Source organism: Nerophis lumbriciformis, linkage group LG02, assembly GCF_033978685.3.
Source record: "Nerophis lumbriciformis linkage group LG02, RoL_Nlum_v2.1, whole genome shotgun sequence".
NCBI lineage: Eukaryota > Metazoa > Chordata > Actinopteri > Syngnathiformes > Syngnathidae > Nerophis > Nerophis lumbriciformis.
The window spans coordinates 14,579,955-14,606,500 of NC_084549.2; the positions used below are offsets into that span (position 1 = coordinate 14,579,955).

The following is a 26,546-nucleotide window of genomic DNA, read 5'->3' on the forward strand; positions in this document are numbered from 1 at the left end:
GTCGGTCTTGTTTATTACATCCTACACACAACGCAGAGGAAAAGAACGTCGGTTAGTTACACAAGTACCACCTCAGAAAACACTTGTCTCTCCAAGTACCACCATTATGACCATCATTGAAGCACAGTAGTGTAGTAGTTCTATGTAGTCATTAAAAGAAGGCAGAAGTTATTTTCAATCAAGTATATTTTGTCCAAAAACATGGCCCCGGGGATAGGTTGATTGGCAACACCAAATTGGCCCTAGTGTGTGAATGTTGTCTGTCTCTGTTAGCGACTTGTCCAGGGTGTACCCCGCCTTCCGCCCGATTGGAGCTGATATAGGCTCCAGCACCCCCCGCGACCGTGAAAGGGATAAGTGGTATAAAATGGGTGGATGGAAGTATATTTACCGTGTTTTCCAGGCCATAGGGCACACCGGATTATAAGGCGCACTGCCGGTGAATGGTCTGTTTTAATGTTTTTTCATATTTAAGGCGCACTGGATTAGTCATTTTTTTTCTAAATTGAAAACACTATCTCGTGGTCTACATGACATGTAATGGTGGTTCTTTGGTCAAAATGTTGCATGGATTATATTTTACAGATCATCTTCAAGCCGCTTTCTGACATTCGCTTCAGGGTGCGCCGTTTTATTTTCATGGCTCACCTTTGTCATCTTTGTTGGAGAAGTGTACAATTCACTTGTTTTGCAATGACTAACAAAATGGTGGTGTCCAGAACTCACATTTTGTGTTATAAAAAAAAAAATTGTATTTCAGTATGCATTTCTATCTACTTCAGTTTTACACGGTTAGAAGTACTTTGACCAAAACAAAAAAGGATTAATTTTTTTTCACATGACATTCAGATTGTACTTTAATTAGTTGTGGCAATTTGTCATTAAATAGAGGCATATTGTCTAATTATACGGTTACACAAATACATAGTTATAATATAAGCAAATATTTTTTACCCTTTAGTGAGCTACTGAAAATCAACTGGCAAACTAGGCCACCTACTCAGTGGCCTAGTGGTTAGAGTGTCCGTCCTGAGATCGGTAGGTTGGGAGTTCAAATCCCGGCCGAGTCATACCAAAGACTATAAAAATGGGACCCATTACCTCCCTGCTTGGCACTCAGCATCAAGGTTTGGAATTGGGGGTTAAATCACCAAAATGATTCCCGGGCGCAGCCACCGCTGCTGCCCACTGCTCCCAGGGGGTGATCAAGGGTGATGGGTCAAATGCAGAGAATAATTTCGCCACACCTAGTGTGTGTGTGACAATCATTGGTACTTTAACTTTAACTTTTGAGGCTCCTGCCTATTAAATTCACATTTCAAATGCTACAAGGACACAACTGCTCTATTTACTTTGCTTATACACCATTTGACATGTATTATTTGAATTCATGTTACACACTTAAGTCCAGCACATAAAAAAAAAAAGTAAATCCTGTTTAGGTGCCCGTGTCTTTTAGTGCAATCAGACTAAACACAGTTGTTAAAACCTCACAGCGCTTAAAGTTTTGGATCTTGTGTGGGTGATTCCTTTAAAGATGCACGATGCAGCCGGCAGATAAAGGACGGGTGTATAGTAAGTGGTGCAAAAACACCGAAAACGTTGAATGAAAACAAAGATGAAAAAAGGATGAAATTAGTTTTTATTCTACACAGTAAACCAGTGGATGGATTCTAATTATTTACAGAGAAAATCTGCACAAAACTCAGTGGATCATCCATCCAAAGTTATTTAAATAGTTTAAGGGAATCCTCTCGCACATAAATAAAATAATTATTAATTATTAAAAACTATATTTCTTCACTATCACATACTGGCAACAACAAATTGATGGCAAAAAAAAGTTAGTGAGCTGAAATGACTTAATTCTATATATAAAATACATTAATAGAAAATACCACCAATTCAACCATTATGTACACAAATAAAGCTGTGAATTAAAGTAGCTTTAGTGGATATTTACATGTGAAGATAAGTTTTAAGAGGTTGTTGGTTCTTCAGCACCGTTCACTTGAGGTGTTTTCTCTCTGGTTGCTTCATCACAGTCATTCCCAGCATCATCCTGAGCAAAACAACAATGACATCACTTCCTGTTTTTACATAGAAAAAAAAAGCACAGTGTGTATGCTTGCTACCTTTCCCATCACCGCCGTCAGTCCTGTGACCGTGTCTGTCAGAGTCTTGCACGTCTTGGCAAACTGCTCCCTGTAGATGGTCTTCTGCTCCTCTGCATTTTTCAGCAGCTTCTCCGTTTGCATTAGAGTGGTTTTCACTTCCTCCAGCTCCTTGGACAAGGATTTGTTTTCTTGCTCCAGCTGCACTTTAACCTTTGCCTCCTCATCTGGCAAGAGAGGACACAGTTAGGGGAGGGTGGGGGTGGGCAACCGAGCAGTGTGCCAGTCCACCTGTCACACCAACAAGACTGCTGTAGGAAGTGAAACTGGTGCTCCAATTGAGTCCTGATGGAGTTCCACTAAAGTATTTACCCATCTTGGTGTCTTGTACCATCAGCTTCTGTTCAATCTCCTCTCGCGCTTTCACACTCTTCTCCAGTTTCTGCATCATGCTGCCAACGTCCACCATGGCACCGTTGTACACGATCAGATCACCTGACTGGCTGGGTTCTGACGGATCACTCTTCATTGGAGCAGGAAGTAGCTCTCTGTTGCCTGAGGGGAAGATAGTTGGATACATGAGAGGGTTATCTTGTTGCTCAGGGGCCGTATTTATCAAGCGTCTTAGAGTGCCATTTTACACTTAAGTCCTGAGAATTTGCGAAATTTAGTCCTACTCTCAAACTTAAGAATAAAAGCTATTTATCAACTTTCTTAAGTCTAAGAATCACTCCTACTCTCTACGATATTTAAGAGACCTTCAGAGGTGTCCTAAGTGGTTAGGAGTTGCCAGCAGGGGATGGCACTGAGGCGATAGAGACGTGCGCGAACGTTCAGGGAGCGGAAGGATGTCCTGGCTTTGTTTGATGACGAGCAGTTGATCAAACGGTATCGTTTAGACAGAGAGGGTATTATTTTTGTCAAAGATTTAATAAGGGGCATCATCTCATCAGCAACATCACACAGCAGAACTAAAGGTCATCACAATGCTTCGATATCTCGCCACTGGGAAAATTAATTGGAAAGAAAAGGAAACATTTATTTTTGATTCATTGTCAATATTATTTGTTTGTTTTGTATTATTTTGTAGTTTATTGTCAAAATATACACTCCCATTGTCCACTTAAATATTTCTAAGATATTTAATTAAGAATAGACAAGGGATTCCCTTCCGTGATTGGTCATTTCTATGGACACAGAAATGACGTCACCTAAAATTCCGTTTACGGCACACAGTAATGTCGTAATTCAACTCTGAGTGTGACACTTAAGATTCAGTCCTACACTTCGCTGAAAGTGTGAGTAAAATGCTTGATAACTAACTTTTAAGTGCAGCTTTCAGCGAAGAATTTCTTTACTCATAAGTCAACTCTTAGCAGACTTCTTAGGAGTAATTCTAAGACGCTTGATAAATACGGCCCCAGGTCTTGTGTTGAGTCACATTGGTTTGTACGTCCGACTACCGGTAATTCCCACATATCTCAAGGGAAGATATTTGGGACAGGTCGATGAGAGATAATTACACTTATAAAAGATAGGCCAATAGAGGGCGCACTCGTTGTTAGGTTGGCTCCTGTCTACGTCACTTGGCATTAGAAGAAGAGTGTACCAAGTCTTGCGTGTGTGTGCTACAAGTTGAGTAAATGACAACTAAAACAATTCCTGTGCAGTGCATTCATAATGAAGATATTACAGTACCGGTATTATTGTTGATCTGATTTTCTTGAAAAAGTACATCATTGCCGATGACAATCACAACATCAATCCCCTCTGGCTGATATTGTATTTATTTTTAGTCCCCCAGCTGACAAGGTGGCGGCTAAGGTGGTTTAGTATATTTCACCTGTGTTGATGGGACAATTCGCTCACCTGAGGGGTTTTCCATCTGTGCTTCATTGAAGAAAAAGGCAGCCTCATCCTTTCCTCGGTCGGTCAGTTTGCGATAATAACACGACTCTCTCACCTGCGGCTTGTTCATCATCTTCTTGATCTGAAGGAGGAGGGGATCATTAGCATTTTAGACAGTCAGAGGTGCAGTGCAGCACAATTTGTGATCATGTGCTCACCTGAGCACGTGACATGTGCAGTCCTAGCGTGTACAAGATGTCCTCCAAGTCTTTCTCCAACAGGCAGCCCCAGTGACTTTGGTCAAAATAAACAAACGCCATCAGCAGCTCCCTGTTGTACGTCATCATGTGCTTCTTGTCCTGACGACATCATACCTCATCATATTTATACTGCACATAGAACTTAACTTTGATTCATTTATTTAATTAATGCAGTGATGGCAACAAGCTAACCTTCTCTTTTAAACTCTTTTCTTTTGGCAACCTGCGAGCGTCTTTGTGATCTCTTTTGTCGTTTGAAGTGTCATCATCCTTTTCTAAGAAAGAGAAATGTAAAGCGTCATTACAGTGGAAATGGAAAGTTTTGAATTAGAGCAGAGCAGATGCGAACGGGAAGCGCCTCAGAGATTATGGTAATGGTATCCATCACAGCTTCAGCGTGGTGCATGATCTCTCATCATTGGACAAATACATCATGGAGCAGGCCTGGGCAATCACTTTCACTCGGGGGGCCAAATTTAGAGGGAAAAAATGTGTCTGGGGGCCGGTATATCTTGATAAAAGCTAAAAATGTTATGACAGACCGCCTTAAAAAACTTTACAATTTTACATTTTTTTACTGAATGAGACACCCAGAATGAAAATAAAGAATGTGGTATTTACATTAACTATGAAGGATAAAACACTGAATATTAACATATGAACGTCACACGCCCTCTCCATCCACATTTTTTACAATCTTGCAAAACGCCACAAAAATGCAACAAACACAGCGAAATATGAACGCGAAGGTTCACTAAGCTTTAGAACTTTGTAGTAAAAATCTCCTTCCGCGTCTGTTCCTGACATCCACATTTCAGACTGGCCGCTCTGGAAACACTCTGTGGAAACGCTGCCCACCCACACTGCTTGGTGCTTCGTCACTTATATTACCATAGTAACTAGTATATAATGCAAAAGTGCAGATTCTGACCATTGAAAGACTTAGTATAGTTGAAGAGTTACGGTCTTCTGAAAACATCACTGCACATCATAATGGCAGCTACACTTTACATCTTAAAGATTGAAAATAATTATTTGGGAATGTCCGGCGGGCCATATTGAAACGCTTAATGGGCCGCATGTGGCCCCCAGGCCTTAATTTGCCCAGGTCTGCCATGGAGGATGGAATGCATTGACAATATCGATGAGAGAGCGCAGCATTACCATCATCGTCGTCGTCATCTGCGTCTTCAGCCTCCATGGGGTCATACTCGTCGGCGTTAGCTGTGCTGCCGTCATCTTCGTTCTCTTCTTCTTCACGTGACTCCTTTTTCTCCATCTTGTCATCGCACTGATCACACACCAAGCAAAGCACGTCATAAAACAAACATCAAACTTAGAAAGTCCTGACAGGTTTGAGTGTTTCACCTTCTTCCTCTCCCCCTCCTCATCCTCTCTGGATTTCTTTGCTGCTGGCTCTTCGCCGTCCTCTTTCTCCTTCTTTATGTCCTTCTTGTCCGCCTCTTTCTTCTCGGCCTCTTTTTTGGCCTTCTTCTTTTCATCCTTGACAGGGATAGCAGCGATTGCTTTGTAGATGCGGTAGCCAAAATCTCTCTGGAGCATCTCGTTGAATAGCTCAGCGAAGAGAGAGACCTGCAAGTGACGGAGGACATATGTTGCTCTTTACTCCCAGATCAATATGGCATGTCTAGCAGCCTAACACAAACTGAATGTGAAGCCTTCCCACCTCAAAGGAAGTCTCCTTGTTGTCCTCCAGTCTGTAGTCCAGAAGCACGCTGAGGGACATCACGCTGCAGTCAAACTTGCCGTTCTTTGCAGACCAGTTGGGGTGAACAAGGATGGTGGGATCGTCGGGGAGGATGTAGTGTCTTTCTCTGCGTTGGCGCTCCAGCTCTTCTTGCTTCTTCTTTTCCTCCTCCTACCAGGACAGGAAAATAGTTTGTAGGAAGTCAGAATGCTGCAAAACCGGTTTAAGCATATACCTCTCGGTCCTCAGTGCGACTGGGCTCTTCTTCCTCAGGAGGTTTGACTTCTGGTTTCTCAGGCTCCTTGAACTCTTCCACCTGCTCCTCCACCTTCAGCTGCTTGGTAAGTCGGGCAATCAGCTGCGACTTTAAGCCCTTGGAGCTCAGAGAGCGGCAGTCGAGCTCCTTACGAAGGTCGTTTACCTGCAGGCGAGTGTAATATTCGTAGTTACTACCATAAGTTCTGGAAAGTAACAAGCATCACACTACTTCTGCATTACGATGATCAAAACAGGGGAAGAGGAATTCTTAAGTCATTGTTTTCCAACCTTTCGAGGCCAACGCACATTTCATGGAAGGAAAAATCTCACAGCACATCGCCAAGCGTCCTATGTAGTGTTGCCACTTAACGACTAATCACTTTATTTTGATTACTCTGCCAAAAAATGTTCTTTATTTAAAAGGAGAAGTTTGCGTCATTCGGTTTTCGGATGTGTACGCTCAGTAGGGATGTGAAACTTTCAACAACTCACGATTCGATTAGGATTCCAGGGGTAACAAAACAATTCAGAAGCGATATTATCTTGTAAGTAAATTATAATAAAATCTGTTTAAAACGAGTTACAAAAGCTCTTCCTGGCTGCAGATTTATACACAGCAAATAAGCACATAGATGGCCTAAAAAAAAACCCCCCACCATTTATAAATTATATTCTTGAAAATTATGAATCGATTCAGAATCGTAATAAATAATTGCCATTCGGATGAGAGTCAACTTTTTTGCTCAATGTAGTTTTATTATTCTGTTTTTAGAGTTATTAATTGACTAGCTAAATACATGTTCACAGCTGGTTACTTTGTGCTTTAATGCAGTTTCAGCTGGACTTCTACTGAAGTGTAAAAAACCCTTTGTCCTCCGTTTCACTACTTTACATTCCATCTAGCTTAGTGGTTAGCATGGCTTCTTGTCTCCAGCTCGTTATGTAGGAACGCTTAGCTCGTGCTCCAGTAATGATACTTGTACGTAATAGGGCTGCATGATTAATCAACATCAAGGTTTTAATTAGTGCGATCACGTTACTGCAAGAGGCTCAGGTTTTCTTTTTTTTCCTCCACCGTCAGCGCATTTGAGTGACAGAATTGTTGAGCTTCACGCTTCTTCCTGGCTTAAACAAACAAAAAGCAGTCTCACTTTGTGCATCGCTCTCAGCACGTGTAACAGTAGAATTAACGGAAGGCAGTGAGCCCTCTTTTCATTCAGCCACAATCTTTGTCATGGCGAGTCAGTGAGAAATTCTGCAAAAATTGAAAATATTACAAAGCCAAATGTCTTGTCGTGGGAATATTTAAGCATCAAATCAGATGGCCAACCGAGCAAATATGCCGTTTATTTATTTAGTATGTTTGTGTCTTTATTGAGGACAGTGTTTCTCAAACATTTACTGTTACATCCCCCCCTAGGAAGAAGAAAATATTTTGCACCCCACTCTCAACAGTGACAATAAATAGTATAATTTGTCTATAAAATTGTTATAAATATACATCTGCATAACATTGTAAGCTTAACATTTCAAGGAAACACACCGGCCTTTCCTCGTCTCCTACCGTGCTTACAGTGAAGCCAAGTGCTACATGCGCTTCATCATATTCTGGTACGGCAAAAAAAACATGTTCCCTGAAATCACACGCGCACCCCCCCGAGGGGGGCATGATCCACTATTTGAGAAGGACTGACTTAAAATAAAGCTATTTACCTTCTAATTACAGTACAGTGGTAAACAATTCTACAGTAATGAGTAGAGGTGGGGGAAATAGATTTTTACACGCATCGCAATTCGGACATGGACGATTATAGAATAGATTAGAAAATGTCAATAAATTGATAATTGTAAACAAAGTAATGCAGACTGTTCTAAAATTTGTCTGACTCCAGCGAGCCACCTCACAGAGATCCGACCAGCTCCTTTGTTATTGGGCACTTACGGTCCAATTTTGCAAACATTTTCATTAATTCCAAATGAATCTTTTTTTTTTTTTAAAGTTGCAAGTGATAAATGCTTATTTAGTGAAATTAAAATAAATGTAAAACTGCATCAATAGACAATTAAAGATGCATCAATAATCGAGTTTTAATCGAATCATAGCTCCTAGTGCCCAAAAGATTCCAACCTGTAGTAATGAGAAATAGTTTATATCCTTTTAAATGGTTACTTGCATTAATATATTTTATGATTACATTGTAAAACTTATCATTTTTTTCTTCGATTTAAGAGCATGATGTTGACAAAAGCTCTGAGTCAGTCTGCATAAAGCCAAATATTTTTTTACAGTAAATTATTGCATAATGTTCTGTGTGGCACCTTGAGACAATATGTTGATTGACAGTTTAAAAGTAATATCTTCCTCTCATTATTTTTGCAGCTTTATATGTATGAAATACAAAAATGGAAAATCAAATCGCTAATCTGGAGAAAAAAAATGCAATTAGGTTTTTTCTGCTACATCATTTACCGCCATGGAGTTTTGTAACTTAGAAGCAGTTCCACGCTGTACGGATAGCTGCTTGCTAGCGCAGCTAACAGTTGACAGTAGCGGGACCATGTCCTTTTTCACACTTCCTGCAATTTAGACGTTGTCCCTCATCGGGCGCCGCGTGAACCATCTTATCCGGTTCTATTTTTATTGTTTTTGGTGTCATTTTTATTTAGATGGGCTCTTATTAGTCACCTACAAGTGCACACATAGGGGGAACAAATCCTACTCGACTTGAGTAATACCAGATGATGATTAAAGTCTTTATTTGCAGTCTGTCCTGCGCGACTAATTTTGTTTTAACACCATAGCAAAGCATAATAATGTTATAAGTTAAGAAGCAGAATAGAAGTTATTTTACATCAATGCATTGGTGTGCCACAGTAGTTCACATCTCATATATAGGGTGAAATTGGATCTGGTCACCCTAAATAGTAAAAGGATACACCAACCCCAAAAATTACGGTCAATTAAATGTCAAAGTTGACGACTAATGGCGGATGCACGATAGCCACGACTTATTTTGTTGTATAAAAGGCAACAGGGACTCAGGTTAATTAGGTACATTGTATCTAAAGAAATATAATTTAATTGTTTTGCTGTCACCAAACACTGGAATTGATGAATGAAAACATGTATATTTTTTTGTAGTAGTGTTCCTTTGTCACTTCGTGGTTTACTCACTTTAGGTTGAAGTATAAAAATCAAGTTAAAAATCAGGCGAAGGTGTACCGTACCTTCATTGATTTTGGATCAAGTTTGGCCCAGTGAGTGGGGTTGCTGACGTCCTTCGATTCGCCATCATCTTTCTCCTCTTCCTCCTTGAGAAATGTCGTAGACAGACAGCGAAAGACAAAGAAGGACAAGAAGAAAAGTCAGCATGCCACCTGTGAACTATGCAAGCTTTACAGTTGATCCGTGCAAGAAGCAAGGTCAAAACGGTCTTAAAAAAATTAAAATAGGTCTTGTTCTAGTGAGCTCGACTGTGTTTAAGTCCACTGCTACTGAAGGGTACACAGGGAAGCTCTCTAGCACTTATAAGAACCAGCTGCCAATCAATCAATCTGTGGAACACAAAAAAAGGTAAAAAAAATAAAAATATAATAAATGGAGGTGTATCAGTACATCAGGAAAACTGAAGCTGGTCTCCGAACATTGTGAGGGTGGGGTGGCCCTATCTACTGGCTTTGGTATTTATGGGGTTTAAAAACTATACATCACATTGGAGCCATCTCTCTTTCAGTGCAACCAACTGCCCTGGAAAAGCCAAACTCTATATGTACTCCAAATGAAAATATAGAAGCCAACAGGAAGAACAGACAATGAGCTTGGGGAGGTTCTTTTTTCACAATTGGTATGAGAAATCATATGAAAATAAACATTCCTACAGCAAACATTATTTTCATGCAACTGACGCCACAGATTCCAGCATTAACTGAGCTCTTAACATGTCAGCGTTAAAACAAGCAATCAAATTTAGGAAGCTGTCACAACCAAGCGGAGAAGAGATTGTTTGGAAGGAATTGAAATACACCCAGAATATCTCAAAATTATAAGAGCTGGAAGCTGTTTTACCAGTTGCCATGGGGGCGTTCACACAAACACAAACTAGTCTCACTGCTTCCACTGTGTGTGTCTGCTGGATGTGGTGGAAGGTGCGAGTGCTGATGGAGGAGAAGAGGAGAGGAGGGGATAGGTGGAGGAGTAAACGGAGGACGTCTAGGTGATGTGTGGGTGTCGGGCACATGTGTTTGCGTGTGTGACATGAGGTGTGTGTTTTTTTGTAATTCCTGTGCCTTCCTGTGAGAAGCGGAAATGAGAAGAGAGGGATTAGCGGTTCAGTGCCTGTTCTCCATCCGCCTCCTTTCGCTCGGCCGACAGCTTCTCAGCCAGCTGCTCCCGGAGTCGCCGTGACAGCACCTCCCACTCTGAGCGGGTAGGAAGACAATGCCAAACATCCGGAAGAAACAAAACCACTGTCTCCACATGAGCGGGGACTGTCCGCCCCTTGTGGGTCTCCTCCGGCCGAAGATAGCGAATCTCTGCAAAACGATACCTGTCGCAAAGGAAGAGGGTGCATTGGAAAGAAACATTCTGGTCAGGGCAAAGCACAAAAAGGCGAGCCTCGCTAGGGCAAACCTTTAGATAACCCGCCCCACCTCCCACCTTTACAGAGTCACAGAAGGACCTTACGTGTCATTACAGTGACCCAGCCCCACACAAAACACTGACAGAGGGGCCCAGTCGGCAGCTTTCCGACTGTTGTCACGGTGATGGCAGCCAGTTTGAGAAAGTTGACAAAAAAAATCACAATATAAATCACAGCCTATATTCCTCCGCCATATAGCTTCAGCCAATTATGAGGGCTCTGCGTTTAACCTATAGGATACATTTGAATCACTACATTAGAACAGAACGAGAAAGCCAGTTAAATATGTAATATATTTAACAGAGAGAGTAAAAGCAACAAAAACAAAACAATGACTGGGGATGTGTCGTCTCGTCCAGGCTACTGCTTCCAGCCACAGTCCATGGGTTTTCATCATGATGGAATGTGAGTGTAAATTTAGAGTGTGACAGAAAGAGAGAGCCAAGACGACAACACACAAAAGGCCAAAAGTATCAATCAACAATACACAAATGATAGTCATAAATTAACAACATAAAGGTGGCTGATGAAATCAAATGTTGAGGCTTTAGCGCTGACAGGGGACAAATGAATGGGAGTGATAGGTAAAGTGCTTACCACTGAGTGCACAGACTAAGATCTATGCCCGTGAGTGCCTTGCAACAGCGAATAGCTGTCTTTATGAGGACTGATGGATCCTTCGCTGGGTCAGCTCCGTCCAGAGAGGGAGACCAGTGACCACCTATCGCCATGGCCTCATCTTTGCCTCTCATTCCCACCAAAAACTAAAGGCGAAACATAGGTACAAAGAGTGTAGAAGCAGAAGAGAGATATGGTCAGCTAAATGTTCAATCATACTACACCAAAACTATTTTTGGAAGCTGACTTCAGATAGGAATTCTCAACATGAGTTTTCAGCAATGGAATAGGATTACAGCATCATTATCAGCACACTTCCATGACTCATTGATGCATAGTAAAGGTGACACTAACCTTGATGAGTCTTGCAGGATGCTGGAAGGAGTCTTTGACTTCCTGGGAATCTTCTGCTAGTGCACATGACTTGTGATAGAGCTCCTCTAAGCTTGGGTTAGCCAGCAGCATCACCTGATAAAAAATATTCAGGTTGAGCATTACTGTTCCTCTGACAAGTCAAGATTTAGGTTATATTTGGATGCCTAAAATAACTGGGCTCACTTTTCTTTAAGGAAGTTGCAGGTAGGGGTGCAGGAATTGTGATATTACATTGATAAAACCAATAACATTAGAAAACAGCCCTGATAATGGATTTTAAAAAAGTGCAAAAGGATGCAAGATCGTTCTATGCTGTCGGTGGATTAGGGTGAGCAAATCAAGTGCTCCTATTCTCAACATGCCCTAGTGTAAGTCAGCAAACGCTACATGAGCGCTTTCAAAACAAACATGGCGTTGATCGAATGGCACTTCACTGTTTCAGAGAAAGACTTTTTGCGTGCCATTTGCAGCAATTGTTCTACAAACACTCAGTGAGGAGAAATAAAAACATTGCGCTTTCAAATAGACCTTTTCAGCCACCTGAAACACCATTAGCTATGAAAGCAAAAAAAGACGCCTGCACTGCTAAAGTAGCTGTTCCCGTCGGTGCAGCATTTGAAAACTGAAAAACGTTTGTCAGAGACAACCCGAGTGCTAAAGCGTTCTGTGAAATCACAGACTACCTTTATTTCTAAATAACCGACATAAGAGTTATTGATATCGGTCTTGAGCAGCAGAAGGTTTTTTAGTACCGCTAACTACTTGGAAAAAACAACTGTTACAAGCATAGCCAATGCATTTCTGTAAACAGCATGAGCTTTGTAAGGATCTTCACAGAAGTCTGAATGTCAAACAAGGAGGGCTTCATTTTTGCAGGCAATCTTGATATAAAGTACGGCCGGGCGATAAAACAATATCACTATATATCGCAATAGACACAATCGATAATAAAAAAATGTGTTCCATAAAACAAAACGTTCAATAATCTTTTTCTCTTATTTCTCAGAAGACACCAGAAGTTGCGAAACAAGGTTGGTGGCATAAACAAAAAGGTACTTGTTCTCTGGTAAACGAGCAATGCATGAAGAGATCACTGATCAGTGGAAATGACACGCTAACAAACCATTAGGTAACGGTATCAATTATCAAGTTTGGTTGCGCCTCTTGTTGTTACTAGTAGTGTCCTTCTCCGATATCAGCAAAAAACAAGTATCAGATAATATCGGCTCGCATCTAAAATCTTCGATTCAAGTGCTTTAATACAAGCAATCTAAATTGTGCAAGGCTGGACAGCCAGTTAACATCGAAATGTAAGCACACAAGTTAGTGTTTTTATACCTATCATTGTTCTGAGTAATTTCACTTGATTATGTATGTTCTTACATTCCACAATACAAAATAAAAGAATGTATGATATGATGTATACATGATAATGTATCGGTTTAATAGCGGTATCAGTCAACACTCAAAGCTGGAATATCGGCATAGTATCGGAAGTAACGCACACCGGTTTGTGACAATATAAAATGTATTAATTACTGTTGGAGTTAAGAAAAGTTATGCGAGTGTGCATGTAAGGTTTAGCCTACCTTAGCGCTATAAGTGTGGTTGGCATCAGGCGGTTCCAGCACAGTTATATTTTTGACTAGAGGATCCACCTCCTTGTGCAAGATATGGAAGTTGCATGCGTTGCTGAACTGAAAGGGTCGCATTATAGGGAAGGCGTCCACCCAGGTGAAGGCGGCACTAAAGAAGTCGCTGGGAATATATAGACTCTGATAGCGCCTCCTCAACTCCATCACGTCACAGCTTGAACTAGAAAAGTGAAAACATGGACCAGTTATATTTGTGCTTGGCTGCTTAAAAGAGTGGTACATCGGATTGTTTAGTCCACTCACATGTCTAAACTGAACTTTGAAAACTGAACCGTGTAGCGAGGAACCACCCTGCGGAGCCTTCGTGGGGAGCGATCTCGTCTTGGGGAACGCTCTCTGGAGCGTTTGCGCATCGGTGAGCGTTCTCTTGACCGCCTTCGCTCGCGTTCTCTGTCGCGGCTAAAGATTTTGAGAGGAAGCCATGTGTAAGAAAATGACCCAGGAAGCCAGAAAATACTATTAATTAGTCTCAGACATCTGACCTGCGCTCTTCTTTACTCCTGAGGATGAGCTCAGGGGGTCGATCATTGCGACTTGGGAAACGTGGAGGGGGCTCGATCCGTCGGACAGGCTGTGGTTGTGGCATGATTCTCATTGGGGGTTGAAGTAGACCCCCGGTAAACACATCTAAGAAACGCGCAAAGAGAAAAACAAGGCTTGTTTCAGCACTTGGCACAAGGCTTTTTGATGGCATTATTTTTGAGTGGTAGGGCTGACATTGTTTTTACCTTTGGGAGGGGGCTGAGGCAGCAAAGGCTGAGGAGGGTTTTGGAGAAGAGGACCTAACGAGGCAGCAGACAGCTGCGCCTGCAGTAAGGAAGGTGGAGGAGGAGCAGGTGGTGGAACACTGTACGTGGTCGGTGGAGGTAGTGACTGAAGTAAGGGGGGAGCGGTTTTCATCATGTTAGGAACAGGAGGATGGCTCTGGAAAAAAAGATGAGATGGCTATTTATTTTAAATTGGAAATAACTACTTAAAATGTCCGTAAGGAAAATGCTTAAATCTGAGTTTCTTGAATCCCTGAGCCAAAAGAACCAGTTACAAATAGTGACCTCTAAATTCTCTATTTGTTAAGAAGGCAGTAAGGATGACTGAATTTTCAAAGTTCTTCACATCTGCCAAATAAAAATAATTGAAACACCCAAAATACAATATATAAACTATAAAACAAACATCTTTACGTTGCAAATTCAGGAGTTCATTATGAAGTTGCTATAAAGAAATGGGGTTAATTGCTAAAAAACGCAAAAAGCTGCAGCGGAGAAAAAATCTGTGATTTTGGTAATGGTTTTTAACATGTCAGCAAAGAAAAAAAAAGATGATAGTCTAAAGCAGTGGTCCCCAACCTTTTTGTAACTGCGGACCGGTCAACGCTTGAAAATTTGTCCAACGGACGGTTTGTCATAAAAAAATACATTCATGTGTGCTTACGGACTGTATCCCTGCAGTCTGTATATTGATCTACTGTATTTTTCGGACTATAAGTCGCAGGTTTTTTTTCATAGTTTGGCCGGGGGTGCGACTTATACTCAGAAGCGACTTATGTGTGAAATTATTAACACACACCGTAAAATATCAAATAATATTATTTAGCTCATTCACGTAAGAGACTAGACGTACAAGATTTCATGGGATTTAGCGATTAGGAGTGACAGATAGTTTGGTAAACGTATAGCATGTTCTATATGTTATAGTTATTTGAATGACTCTACCATATGTTACGTTAACATACCAGGCACGTACTCAGTTGGTTATTTATGCGTCATATAACGTACCGGTACACTTATTCAGCTTGTTGTTCACTATTCTTTATTTTAAATTGCCTTTCAAATGTCTATTCTTGGTGTTGGGTTTTATCAAATAAACGTCCCCAAAAAATGCGACTTATACTCCAGTGCGACTTATATGTTTTTTCCCTTCTTTATTATGCATTTTCGGCCGGTGCGACTTTTACTCCGGAGCGATTTATAATCCGAAAAATACGGTAAATAGATAATATATTAATAACAGAAAGAAACAACCCTTTTCTGTGAATGAGTGTAAATGGGGGAGGGAGGTTTTTTGGGTTGGTGCACTAATTGTAAGTGTATCTTGTGTTTTTTGTTGATTTAATTAAAAAATGTTTTTCTTTTAGTGCGGCCCGGTACCAATCGATCCACGGACCGGTACCGGGCCGCGGCCCGGTGGTTGGGGACCACTGGTCTAAAGGACAAGAGAATGTGTATGGTATAGGGGCCATGTGCAGTTACATTATGTCTGTTGTCCGCTGTGCAGTGCATGTCAGGGTAGCGCAGCGGCATCCCTGGCTCATTGAAAAGGCTGCCCAACTGCTGGGAATGTTGAGGTAATGGCTGAGGCGGCTGCTGATGCTGGAGGGGAATGGAGAAAAAAAAGCAATCAACAAGCTGCACGCCCACAATAGAGGGAAGAAAATCTGGGGAGAGAAAGCTTTGAAAAAACAAACAAAAAAAACATGTCAGTTTTCGCTGCAGAATTGCATAAATATAAAAATTTACAAAGACAGTGGATTTAACATTTTTGGAAAATTCATTACAGGTAGTTTCACCGTGTAGCTGATGTCCCTGTAATTCAGTAATTACCACATCGACATAAACCTAGAATAGGATATAAATAAAGTAGACAGATGCAATGAAAATGATCTTGGGCAGTTATATATAGCAGATATAAATATAAAAGACTTATGTAGCTGTTGCTGAGAGAGTTTGCATGCTTTAAATATGTGTCATAAATAAATATTAAATAAGTTCATGATGCAGAGTTATAAAATATTATTACAAAATGTGTGATTGTAAAATCTCCTGAAGAGAATGTACTGTATATGTATTGTGTTAATTGTGTTGCAAGGCGGAACGAGTGTTGTGACGTTGCGCCCCCACGGACTGTAAACAAGGAAGAACATGCATGAAGGGAGGGGGCTTTGAGTTTATTCATTGATTTGTTTTCGTTACAAGCCGCCAGCGAGGTATTGGATTTTTTGTAATTTAATGTCTTTCTGAGTATTGATGCGAAATCGAAGTCTGATGTACTGTATTTTCTAAGTTCTCACGGCGTGTACAGCAAGAAGGAGTCGTCGACAAACGCCCGTTTTACAAAAAATAACTTTCCTGTGAGCTGTGTATCAAAGGAGTTACAACTTGTATGAACTCATTAAACTCAAACAAATCATAAAAAAACAATACTAAAACTTAATATCAATAGATTAATCTGAAGTTGTTAGAAGATTAAGTGTTGGAAGTAAAAATACATTAAAATAAATACACATTTTTGCTGACTTATGACACTTATGAGCAGGTCATTTTGGGATCCGAAGAGTAAGCGTGTTTTGCAAGGGGGAAGACAGTTCACTTAATTTTGACTCCTGTTAGCGCTCATTTGCCCAATTTACGAGTCACTTTTTTAGCTTAATCTCTCCAGGCCAAAGTGTGTGTGTGTGCGTGTGTGTGTGTGTGTGTGTGAGAGACGTAAAAAAAAAAATTACTCTTGGGGAGAATTTGTTTAACAGTTTGCATGTGAAAAATATCCAGACCCTAATAAAAAAACGACCTGATTTTTATTCTAGGGAAATAAGCGTCAAGCATTATATTTGAGCACTCAAAGGCTGAATTTCTCACCTGGTTCGCCAGCTGAGGTAAGGTCTGGATGCGTTGGGCGTTCCACTTGAAGGGCAAGTTGTGGTTGTACACAGCCTCCACCAGCACCCGATCACCAACTTGTGGTGTCTTGCCTTTCACAGCACTGAGAAGAACACGCCAACCAATCAGAGCGATATACATGTAGGTGCCACAAATCCTGGCTACAAGTAACTGCAGAGAGTATGAAGACCATCTTCATTAAAAAGTTAAAGTGTGAACTGGAAAAAAATGATTAAAGTGGTCATCATGGAGTTCAGTATATTTTGTCGAAGTCAATTTTAATGATTTCACTCACACCTGAAACATACTCTCTGATTGGGGAATGCCTGTTGACATATACCTGAGCTGAAAGAAGACATCTTCATCAACAAAGCCGAATGTGTCGTGCAACTTGTTGACCACGCCGGTGAAGACTCGCTGCTTCTGTGGCTGCTGCTGTTGATTTGTGCGCGTCGTCGGGTAGGACACTGTGATCTGGGCTGTCTGCTGGGCATTGGACAGGCTCAGGCTTGTGGGTAAAGCCACTGGAGGCTGAGAGGATACCCAAAAGAAGGATTTAAAAATCATCAAAAGGAAATTATCCCAATATCTATTACAGGCAAATCAGAGCACATTTAGAATGAAGGTAGATATATTTTTGCACATTACCTGTGATAGAAGTGCCGGTTGAGGTTGTGGAAGCTGTAATATAGGTTAAAAAAAAAAAGGTTATCATGTTTTACACCTTTAAGAATAAGAAAAAATTGAATATTGTCAATTGTGCGGAATTGACGATTAAGCGTGTCATGGAGCATTTGTTGCAAAAAAGAAAAGAAAAAGAGTGTACCGTATTTTCCGCACTATAAGCCGCACCTAAAAACCACAAATTTTCACAAAAGCTGACAGTGTGGCTTATAACCCGGTGCGCCTTATATATGGATTAATATAAATATTTATTTTCATAAAGTTTCGGTCTCGCAACTACGGTAAACAGCCGCCATCTTTTTTCCCCGTAGAAGAGGAAGCGCTTCTTCTTCTATGGTAAGCAACTGCCAAGGTAAGCACCCGCCCCCGTAGAAGAGGAAGAAGCGCTTCTTCTTCTACGGTAAGCAACCACCCGCCCCCGTAGAAGAAGAAGCGCGCGGGTATTACGTTTCATTTCCTTTGTGTGTTCCATGTTGATATACGACTCCATGCGCGCCCACATCACAGATGGTGTCAAAAAACAAGTGAAGCACACAAATACAACACTCGCCGTCATTCCGGGTGGATTAACCAAAGAACTCCAACCGCTCGATATTGGTGTCAACAGGGCATTTAAAGCACGACTGCGAACGGCGTGGGAACAATGGATGACCGAAGGCGAACACACCTTCACTAAGACAGGGAGACAGCGCCGGTCGACATACGCCAACATCTGCCAGTGGATCGTAAATGCCTGGGCGGATATTTCGGTCACAACTGTGGTCGGATCCGAGCTTTCCGGAAGGCAATGACTTCGACGAGACGGAGCCGGCCATTTTGGATCCCGTATTCGCCCAACTTTTTAATTCGGACACCGAAGGAGAAGAATTCGAAGGATTTATGAATGAAGAATAACTTCAGAAAGTGAGCGTTATGTTTATTTTGTGTGTTGTGACATTAACGTTCGAGCAACATTAAGTTATTGATGTTATTGCTCTGCACTATTTTGAATTTTACTATGTTTGTGATTGCACATTTGCACATTACCGTACATTTTGGGAGTGAACAGAGTTGTTAGAACGCTGGTTTTTAATATATTATTAAAGTTTGACTGACCTATCTGACTGTTTTTTTGACATTCCTTTAGCGCAGTTAGATGCGGCTTATAACACGGGGCGGCTTATAGGTGGACAAAGTTTTGAAATATGCCGTTCATTGAAGGCGCGGCTTATAACCCAGGGCGGCTTATGGTGCGGAAAATACGGTACTACTTAATTACAAACAGCAGACGCGTTGCTGCATCAGGCTAAACTATTTTGCAGTCCAAAGAAGAACAAGACAAGTTGGGCTACATCCACGCAATCCACCGCTATGACTCAAGTCGTCATGAGCGCATAACCATTCTAATTTTTTTAACAGAGAAACTCAAAGACATTCAAAGTACTGTTCATCACTGCCAACGGACCATGTTTGCTTATTTCATTACAGCATGTCCCCTTAAAGTTAAAACACCATCGACATGAATGACCACATCGAGCAGTGGAAACATGGGCTTATTTACTATCAAGTTTGTATCTTTAGTTAGTAAAATGAAATCCGCGACGACTGGCTAATTGTCTGTGTGTGTGTGTGTGTGTGTGTGTGTGTGTGTGTGAGTGAGAGAGAGAGGATGCTGTGTACATGTGATCACGTCACATCAGAGGTTTGCTATGGCGTCTGTATGGTTTGTTGACTGTTTCTTTTCCCCAAATCTTACTCTACTTTTTATGGATTTACCGTATTTTCCGCACTATAAGGCGCACCTAAAAACCACAAATTTTCTCAAAATCTGACAGTGCGCCTTATAACCCGGTGCGCTTTATTACGATTCATTTTCATAAAGTTTCGATCTCGCAACTTCGGTAAACAGCCGCCATCTTTTTTCCCGGTAGAACAGGAAGCGCTTCTTCTTCTACGCAAGCAACCGCCAAGGAAAGCACCCGCCCCCATAGAACAGGAAGCGCTTCTTCTTCTACTGTAAGCAACCACCCGCCCCCGGAAGAAGAAGAAAAAACGCGCGGATATCACCGTACGTTTCATTTCCTGTTTACATCTGTAAAGACCACAAAATGGCTCCTACTAAGCGACAAGGATCCGGTTCATAAAAAGACGCAATCTCTCCATCCGCACACGGATTACTACCGTATTTCACAGCAACTGATATTCCTGTGAACCGCACTGTGGAACGGGAGCACGTACGGTGAATATTCGCACCACAGGGAATGAGAAGTCATCCTTCACTGTGGTTCTAGCTTGCCATGCTAACTTCCACCCATGGTGATATTCAAAAGGAAGACCTTGCCAAAAGAGACCTTTCCAGCCGGCGTCATCATAAAAGCTAACTCGAAGGGATGGATGGATGAAGAAAAGATGAGCGAGTGGTTAAGGGAAGTTTACGCGAAGAGGCCGGGTGGCTTTTTTCACACAGCTCCGAAGGCGAACACACCTTCACTAAGACGGGCAGACAGCGCCGGACGACATACGCCAACATTTGCCAGTGGATCGTAAATGCCTGGGCAGATATTTCGGTCACAACTGTGGTCCGAGCTTTCCGGAAGGCAGGATTCACAGAACTACTGGACAACAACAGCGACACTGACTCCGATGACTTCGACGAGACGGAACCGGCCATTTCGGATCCCACGCTTGCGCAACTTTTCAATTCGGACACCGAAGACGAAGAATTCGAAGGATTTACGAATGAAGAATAACTTCAGAAGGTGAGCGCTATGTTTATTTTGTGTGTTGTGACATTAACGTTCGAGCAACATTATGTTGCTATTGCTCTACACCATTTTGAATTTTACTATGTTTGTGATTGCACATTTGCGTACATTTTGGGACAGAGTTGTTAGAACGCTGGTTTTCAATATATTATTAAAGTTTGACTGAACTATCTGACTGTTTTTTTGACATTCCCTTTAGCGCAGCGTAGGCGCGGCTTATAATCCGGGGCGGCTTATTGGTGGACAAAGTTATGAAATATGTAATTCATTGAAGGTGCGGCTAATAATCCGGTGCGCCTTATAGTGCGGAAAATACGGTATTTTAAAATCAAAATGAGAATGAAAGGGTTGAAATCCATATTCGCACAGATGCTACTTATTGTTTCTAGTTGCACAATTTATTTTTAATCGCAAATTAGGGCTACATGACTAATCGAAATCAAATCGACATCGAGGGTTTTAATTAGTGCGGTTAATAACCGGAAGAGGCTGAGGTTTTTTTTCCCTCCGCCATTCAATAGACAGGCATGTTCATCAATCAGAATTGTTGAGCCTCGCCTTAGTTCGTCTCTTGTTTCAAACAGGAAGAAAGACATCTTTGTGCAACACTCAGCACCCGAGCGTGTTTATTTAACAGTAGAATTTACAAAACAAACTAACAGCCCTCTTTTTACTCATTCACAATCTATCTGGGCGGAGACTAGAGCGGGGCGCCACCGCCAACACACAGTACAGACAGCCCCACGACTCGCTAGTGAGAAGTGCCGCAAATTAACACAAATTAGGAGGAAAAATATATAATTATAAAGCCAAATGCCTCGTTGTGGGATTATTTATTTAAATCATACGGGCAATATGAACCCATCAACACGGACGAACAAGCAAAAATGTATTTGATCATGTGATGGCAATAAACAAAACATCCAACCTCATTTTTCCAACTGGGGGAAAAAAAAGCACCTTAAGCTGTTCAATATCTATTTGTGTTAAAGATTCCTATTATAGTACAATGGTAAACCATTATACAGTAATGAGAAATAAGTGTATATCCTTTAAATGAATATTTGCATTAATATATATTGTAATTACATTATAAACACTATGATTTGTATTGATTATTTCTTGTGTTTAAGAGCATGATGTAGACAAAAGCTCTGAGTCTTTCTGCATTAAGCCAAATATTTTTCAAGTAAATTATTGCATATTGTTTTAATGTGTGGCACCTTGAGATTAGAATATGTTGACAATCTAAAAATCCTCTGTTAGTTATTTTCGCATTTTTAGGCATAATATATAAAAATTACAAATCGAATCTCAATTTTGGAGAGAAAAAACGCAATTAGGTTTGTTCTCAAAATTGTGCAGCCCTATTGCAAATGCGACTGAATGTGTCACACCGTACAGCCCTGATCAATACATTACTATGGGACAGTCCACTCTGTGTACTGATTGTGACAAAGTGTTCACCTGATGAGGAACACTGTAAAGGGACTGCTGGGGTGGTGGTTGAGGAGGAGGCTGTTGTTGTTGCTGCTGCTGCTGCTGCTGTTGCTGCTGCTGCTGCTGTTGTTGTTGTTGTTGTTGTTGTTGCTGCTGCTGCTGCTGTTGTTGCTGATATTGTTGGAGGGCTGTATTGATCTGAGACTAAAGACATGGGAAGCTGATTAAAACACAACTACGCTATGTGACACATAGGTTTGCTAACCTAAAAACAAAGCGGCTGAGCTGTGACCGACCTGCTGCAGTGCCGCTGCGGCAGCCGCTGCAGCTTGTTGCTGCAAGGCGACAGTGTGCTGAGACAGCTGATAATTGGACTGGCTTGTGAGAGAGGCCGCCGCCAAAGCTGACTGCTGAGTGTAAACAGCCGGAGAAGCTCCCAGTAGGGATGGCTGCTGTACATTAAGAGCTGCAGGAAATACAGACAGAAAAAGAAATAAGAAAATAGTTTGGACTTTAAACAAAACATTAAATATTGGGTATACTCACAGTGCAAGTTGATGTCAAGAGACTGGCTTGTGTGGCCTGATTGGGACACTGCTGTGGCGGCAAACTGAGTCGCCCACGGTGGATTCTTTTGTCCCCCGAACTGGGCCATGACTCACTTGGATGAAAAATTCTCCACTTCACTCGCCTGTTGTTTAATTCTGTAAAACATAGTTAAGGGATATGGAGACATCAGAAGTCTGACACACATGCATTTTGTTAGCAACATTTTTATTGAAATAATCAAAACTGTTAACTTATAAGAGCAACAGGACAATTTCTTGTCTGCACACGGTATTTCTAAATGCTTACTTATTCCATCCACTTATAATCAGGTCGACTAAAATATACAGCCACAGTTTATTTTTAGAGGCAGTCAGTTCAATATGAGTCCATATATGCTGAACATCGAGTGCAATACTGACCAGCAAACTGAGAAAACAATACACTAACAGTGTTTTTCAACCACACTAGTGTGCCGCGGGATACATCTGGTGTGCTGTGAGAGATGATCTAATTTCACCAATATCAACCAAACCTAACCCTCCCCCTCCACATCCCACCCCCCGGATTGTAAATAATTCAATGTATATACTCTGATGATTAACTAGTGTGATGACTGTATTATGCTGATAGTATATATTTGTACCATTAATTGATTTACGTGGACCCCAACTTAAACAAGTTGAAAAACTCGGGTGTTACCATTTAGTGGTCAATTGTACGGAATATGTACTGTACTGTACAATCTACTAATAAAAGTTTCAATCAATCAAACCTATTTGGGTTAAAAATATTTTTTACAAACCAATAATTATAGTCTGCAAATTATGTGTTGTTGTTGAGGGTCGGTGCTGTCTAGAGCTCAGCAGAGTAACCGTGTAATACTCTTCCATATCAATAGGTGGCAGCCAGTAGCTAATTGCTTTGTAGATGCTGGAAACAGCGGGAGGGAGTGTGAAGGTTAAAAAGGTATCCAATGCTTAAACCAAAAATAAACAAAAAGGTGAGTGCCCCTAAGAAAAGGCATTGAAGCTTGGGGAAGGCTAAGCAGAACGAAACTAAAACTGAACTGGCTACAAAGTAAACAAAAACAGAATGCTGGACGACAGCAAAGACTTACTGTGGAGCAATGTACATCCATATATGACATGACAATTAACAACAAAATATGAGCGCAAGACAAGAACTAAAACACTACACACAGGAAAACACCAAAAAACAAAATAAGTCGTGGCAGGTTGTGACAGTACACCTACTTCGAGACAAGAGCTATAGTGATGCATGATTGGTTATGGTTTGAATTCATATCTCAACAATTGCGAGCACGACTTTTAACTGTCAATATCGGCTGCTGAGTTTCATTTTTTAATGTTTTCTGTTTACGGTGTGCCTCGGGATTTTTTCAATGCAAAAAATGTGCCTCGGCTCAGAAAAGGTTGGAAAAACACCGGACTAAAGTATACAGCCACACTTTATTTTTAGAGGCACCCGGTTCAATATGAGTCCATATATGCTGAACATTGATTGATTGCTTGAAACTTTCATTAGTAGATTGCACAGTACAGTACATATTCCTTACAATTGACCACTAAATGGTAACACTCGAAGAAGTTTTTCAACTTGTTTAAGTCGGGTTCCACGTTAATCAATTCATGGTACAAATTAGGGCTGCAACTAATCGATTATAAAAATAGTTGACGATTAATTTAGACATCGATTCGTTGGAACTATGCTATGCGCATGTGCGCAGGCTTTTTTTTTTTTTTTTTTTAATTGCGCAGGAAAACAGTACGGATAGTTAAGCGGAAAAACATCTTGAGGTTATTGCTTCAGTGGAGAAAAGTGTACGACCTAAGTCGTCAAAAGTGTGGGAACACTTTACTTTAAAGACTTCAAAGAATACCGTTTCCTGCAAAATGGCACGGAAGTACAACATTGCTTCAGGAGCACCTGAAAAGGAAACATGTGGGAGCCATGGATGAAGGGAACACACGGTACGTAACTTTTTAAGTCCATAGTGGCAAAGGCATTCATGAGATCAGCTTTTTTGTGAGTAACGTTAACGTTATGCCTTGGTTGCAACGCGGGGCTGATAATGTGTCTCCGGCACATTTGACTCTGTTTTGACAGAGAAAACGCACGGTTACCAATTTCGAAATGAACTTAGCGGACAGAAATATCTCAGGTTCGTTTCATAATGGATCAATGTAGCCAGGCCCGATAAAGCCTTATAAATATATTTAGATTTGAGTGACGCTTTAGTATAACTAAACGTTATGAAGGTGCTGGAATATTTCATGCTATTATTCAGAGGCAGCCTAAAATTAATCCTTTACTATTCACAACAGAAACGTGTACAATATCAGATTCAGTTCTGATCTGATGAGTTACATTTCTGTGTTATTATTGGTGTATGCTGCATCCCCAATGTCCAGAACATGGTGCCAGTATGCTGTTTTTTTCCCCAATAAAATACCGGAAAGGATAGAAATGTAGTTTGTCTCTTTTATCCGATTATTAATCGAAGTAATAATCGACAGATTAATCGATTATCAAATTAATCGTTAGTTGCAGCCCTAGTACAAATGTATACTATCAGCATAATACAGTCATCACACAAGTTAGTCATCAGAGTATATACATTGAATTATTTACAATCCGGGGAGTAGGTTGCTATCAGCATATTTCAGTCATCAACAATTATATCATCTGAGAAATGGAATACTGACCTGCAAAACGAGAACAAAATACACTAACGTGTTCAAAACAACGTGAGCGCATACGGGTCAAGGACAACAACTTTACAGTGGCAATGCGACATAATTAAATATATCATTTGATAAAATACGTATAAAGAACGACAACGTAGATCACCATTACTGTCTGCATCGACTTTGGAGCAAGCTTTTGGCTTCCCAGCGCTTTCGAACAATAACTCGAGGTGCAGAATAAAGAGGGAATATTTTACATCTTACGGGGAACATTTGACAATGACTTAATGCAAATTAGAGTTTTAGGCATATAATTTTCGTCATTTACAAGAGTCAATGATTTTAAGAGAATGTGCTGACACAGCAAATCTTGCGCGGGTCAAGCTATCGAGCTACAGTTAGCCACCTTTAAATTACAGTAAACGAGCTGGACACAAATGTTGCCAGCGGAGGAAAAAAAACAAATGTGTGCTCAACTCACGGTGGCCTGTTGGCTGAGTTGGACTCGTTCACACATAAAGTTGAGGAAATTGCGACTAAATAGGCAAACAAGCGAACAATTAGCATGTAGCATCTTAGCTTTTTGACCAGAGTCGCCTCGTGCAGGATTTGTTTTGGAGGCCTCGGCTAACGTTTGCTGACATAAGCAGCCGATTTTGCGTCGACACGGTTTACCGAACGGAGAAAAACACGCAATTCGAAAATGGCAGCAGTTATCGTTCGAAAACACATTGACTTGACGACATTTAACTTGGATAAATACCGTGGGTAAATTTGGTTTAATCAGCGTCATCGCCACTTACCGCTGTCCACTGTTGCAGCCACGCAGGAAAAGACTGCGCATGCGCAGAACGAGTTCCATACGGTCCAAAGTTGACGGACTAATAAAGACGCGTTAATAATTGACTTGCCCAAATAAAATTATTTATTCTACTCTTGAAGATACATTAAAAATATTTTTTATCAATAAATAATAAACTTGCTCATAAAATAGAAAAACCTTTTTCTTTTTAACAAGCACCAGTTTCTTGCGCTAATCTAATGGGTCTCCATCCATTTTTTGGGGGGGAGACAAAAAAAAGTGTCTGTTTTCTCATTACCTGTATTTTTATTTCCCTATCAAATGAATAAATAAATACTATTAAAATGTTTAACAAGCACCAGTTTCTTGCTCTAATGCAGTGGTCCCCAACCTTTTTGTAACTGCGGACCGGTCAACGCTTGAAAAATTGTCCCACGGACCGGGGAGGGGTATGGATTTTTTTTTTGTCATAAAAAAATACAATCATGCG

At 40.9% G+C, this 26,546-nt stretch overlaps 1 protein-coding gene across 3 annotated transcripts; it reads right to left on the minus strand.

Moving 5' to 3' along the window:
* Positions 1 to 1,623: 1,623 nt before the first annotated feature.
* Positions 1,624 to 26,116, minus strand: ccar1 (cell division cycle and apoptosis regulator 1). Of its 3 annotated transcripts, none has more exons than XM_061942298.1 (26): positions 26,058 to 26,116; positions 22,544 to 22,701; positions 22,294 to 22,463; positions 22,025 to 22,201; positions 17,778 to 17,810; positions 17,470 to 17,660; positions 17,109 to 17,232; positions 15,726 to 15,845; positions 14,205 to 14,400; positions 13,959 to 14,103; positions 13,720 to 13,875; positions 13,411 to 13,636; positions 11,801 to 11,914; positions 11,426 to 11,592; positions 10,525 to 10,735; positions 9,417 to 9,500; positions 6,166 to 6,351; positions 5,910 to 6,101; positions 5,591 to 5,815; positions 5,387 to 5,513; positions 4,415 to 4,497; positions 4,181 to 4,321; positions 3,984 to 4,104; positions 2,487 to 2,669; positions 2,136 to 2,341; positions 1,624 to 2,062 (listed from the first exon to the last, which is right to left on the minus strand). In XM_061942298.1, exons 2-26 carry the CDS (start codon positions 22,650 to 22,652, stop codon positions 1,979 to 1,981), a joined length of 3,771 nt encoding a protein of 1,256 aa, XP_061798282.1. In that variant the 5' UTR covers positions 22,653 to 22,701; positions 26,058 to 26,116; the 3' UTR covers positions 1,624 to 1,978. The 3 variants fall into 3 exon arrangements, with proteins under 3 accessions (XP_061798282.1, XP_061798209.1, XP_061798353.1); XM_061942225.1 differs by lacking the exon at positions 26,058 to 26,116 and adding an exon at positions 25,736 to 26,047; XM_061942369.2 differs by lacking the exon at positions 26,058 to 26,116 and adding an exon at positions 26,018 to 26,041.
* Positions 26,117 to 26,546: the final 430 nt, after the last annotated feature.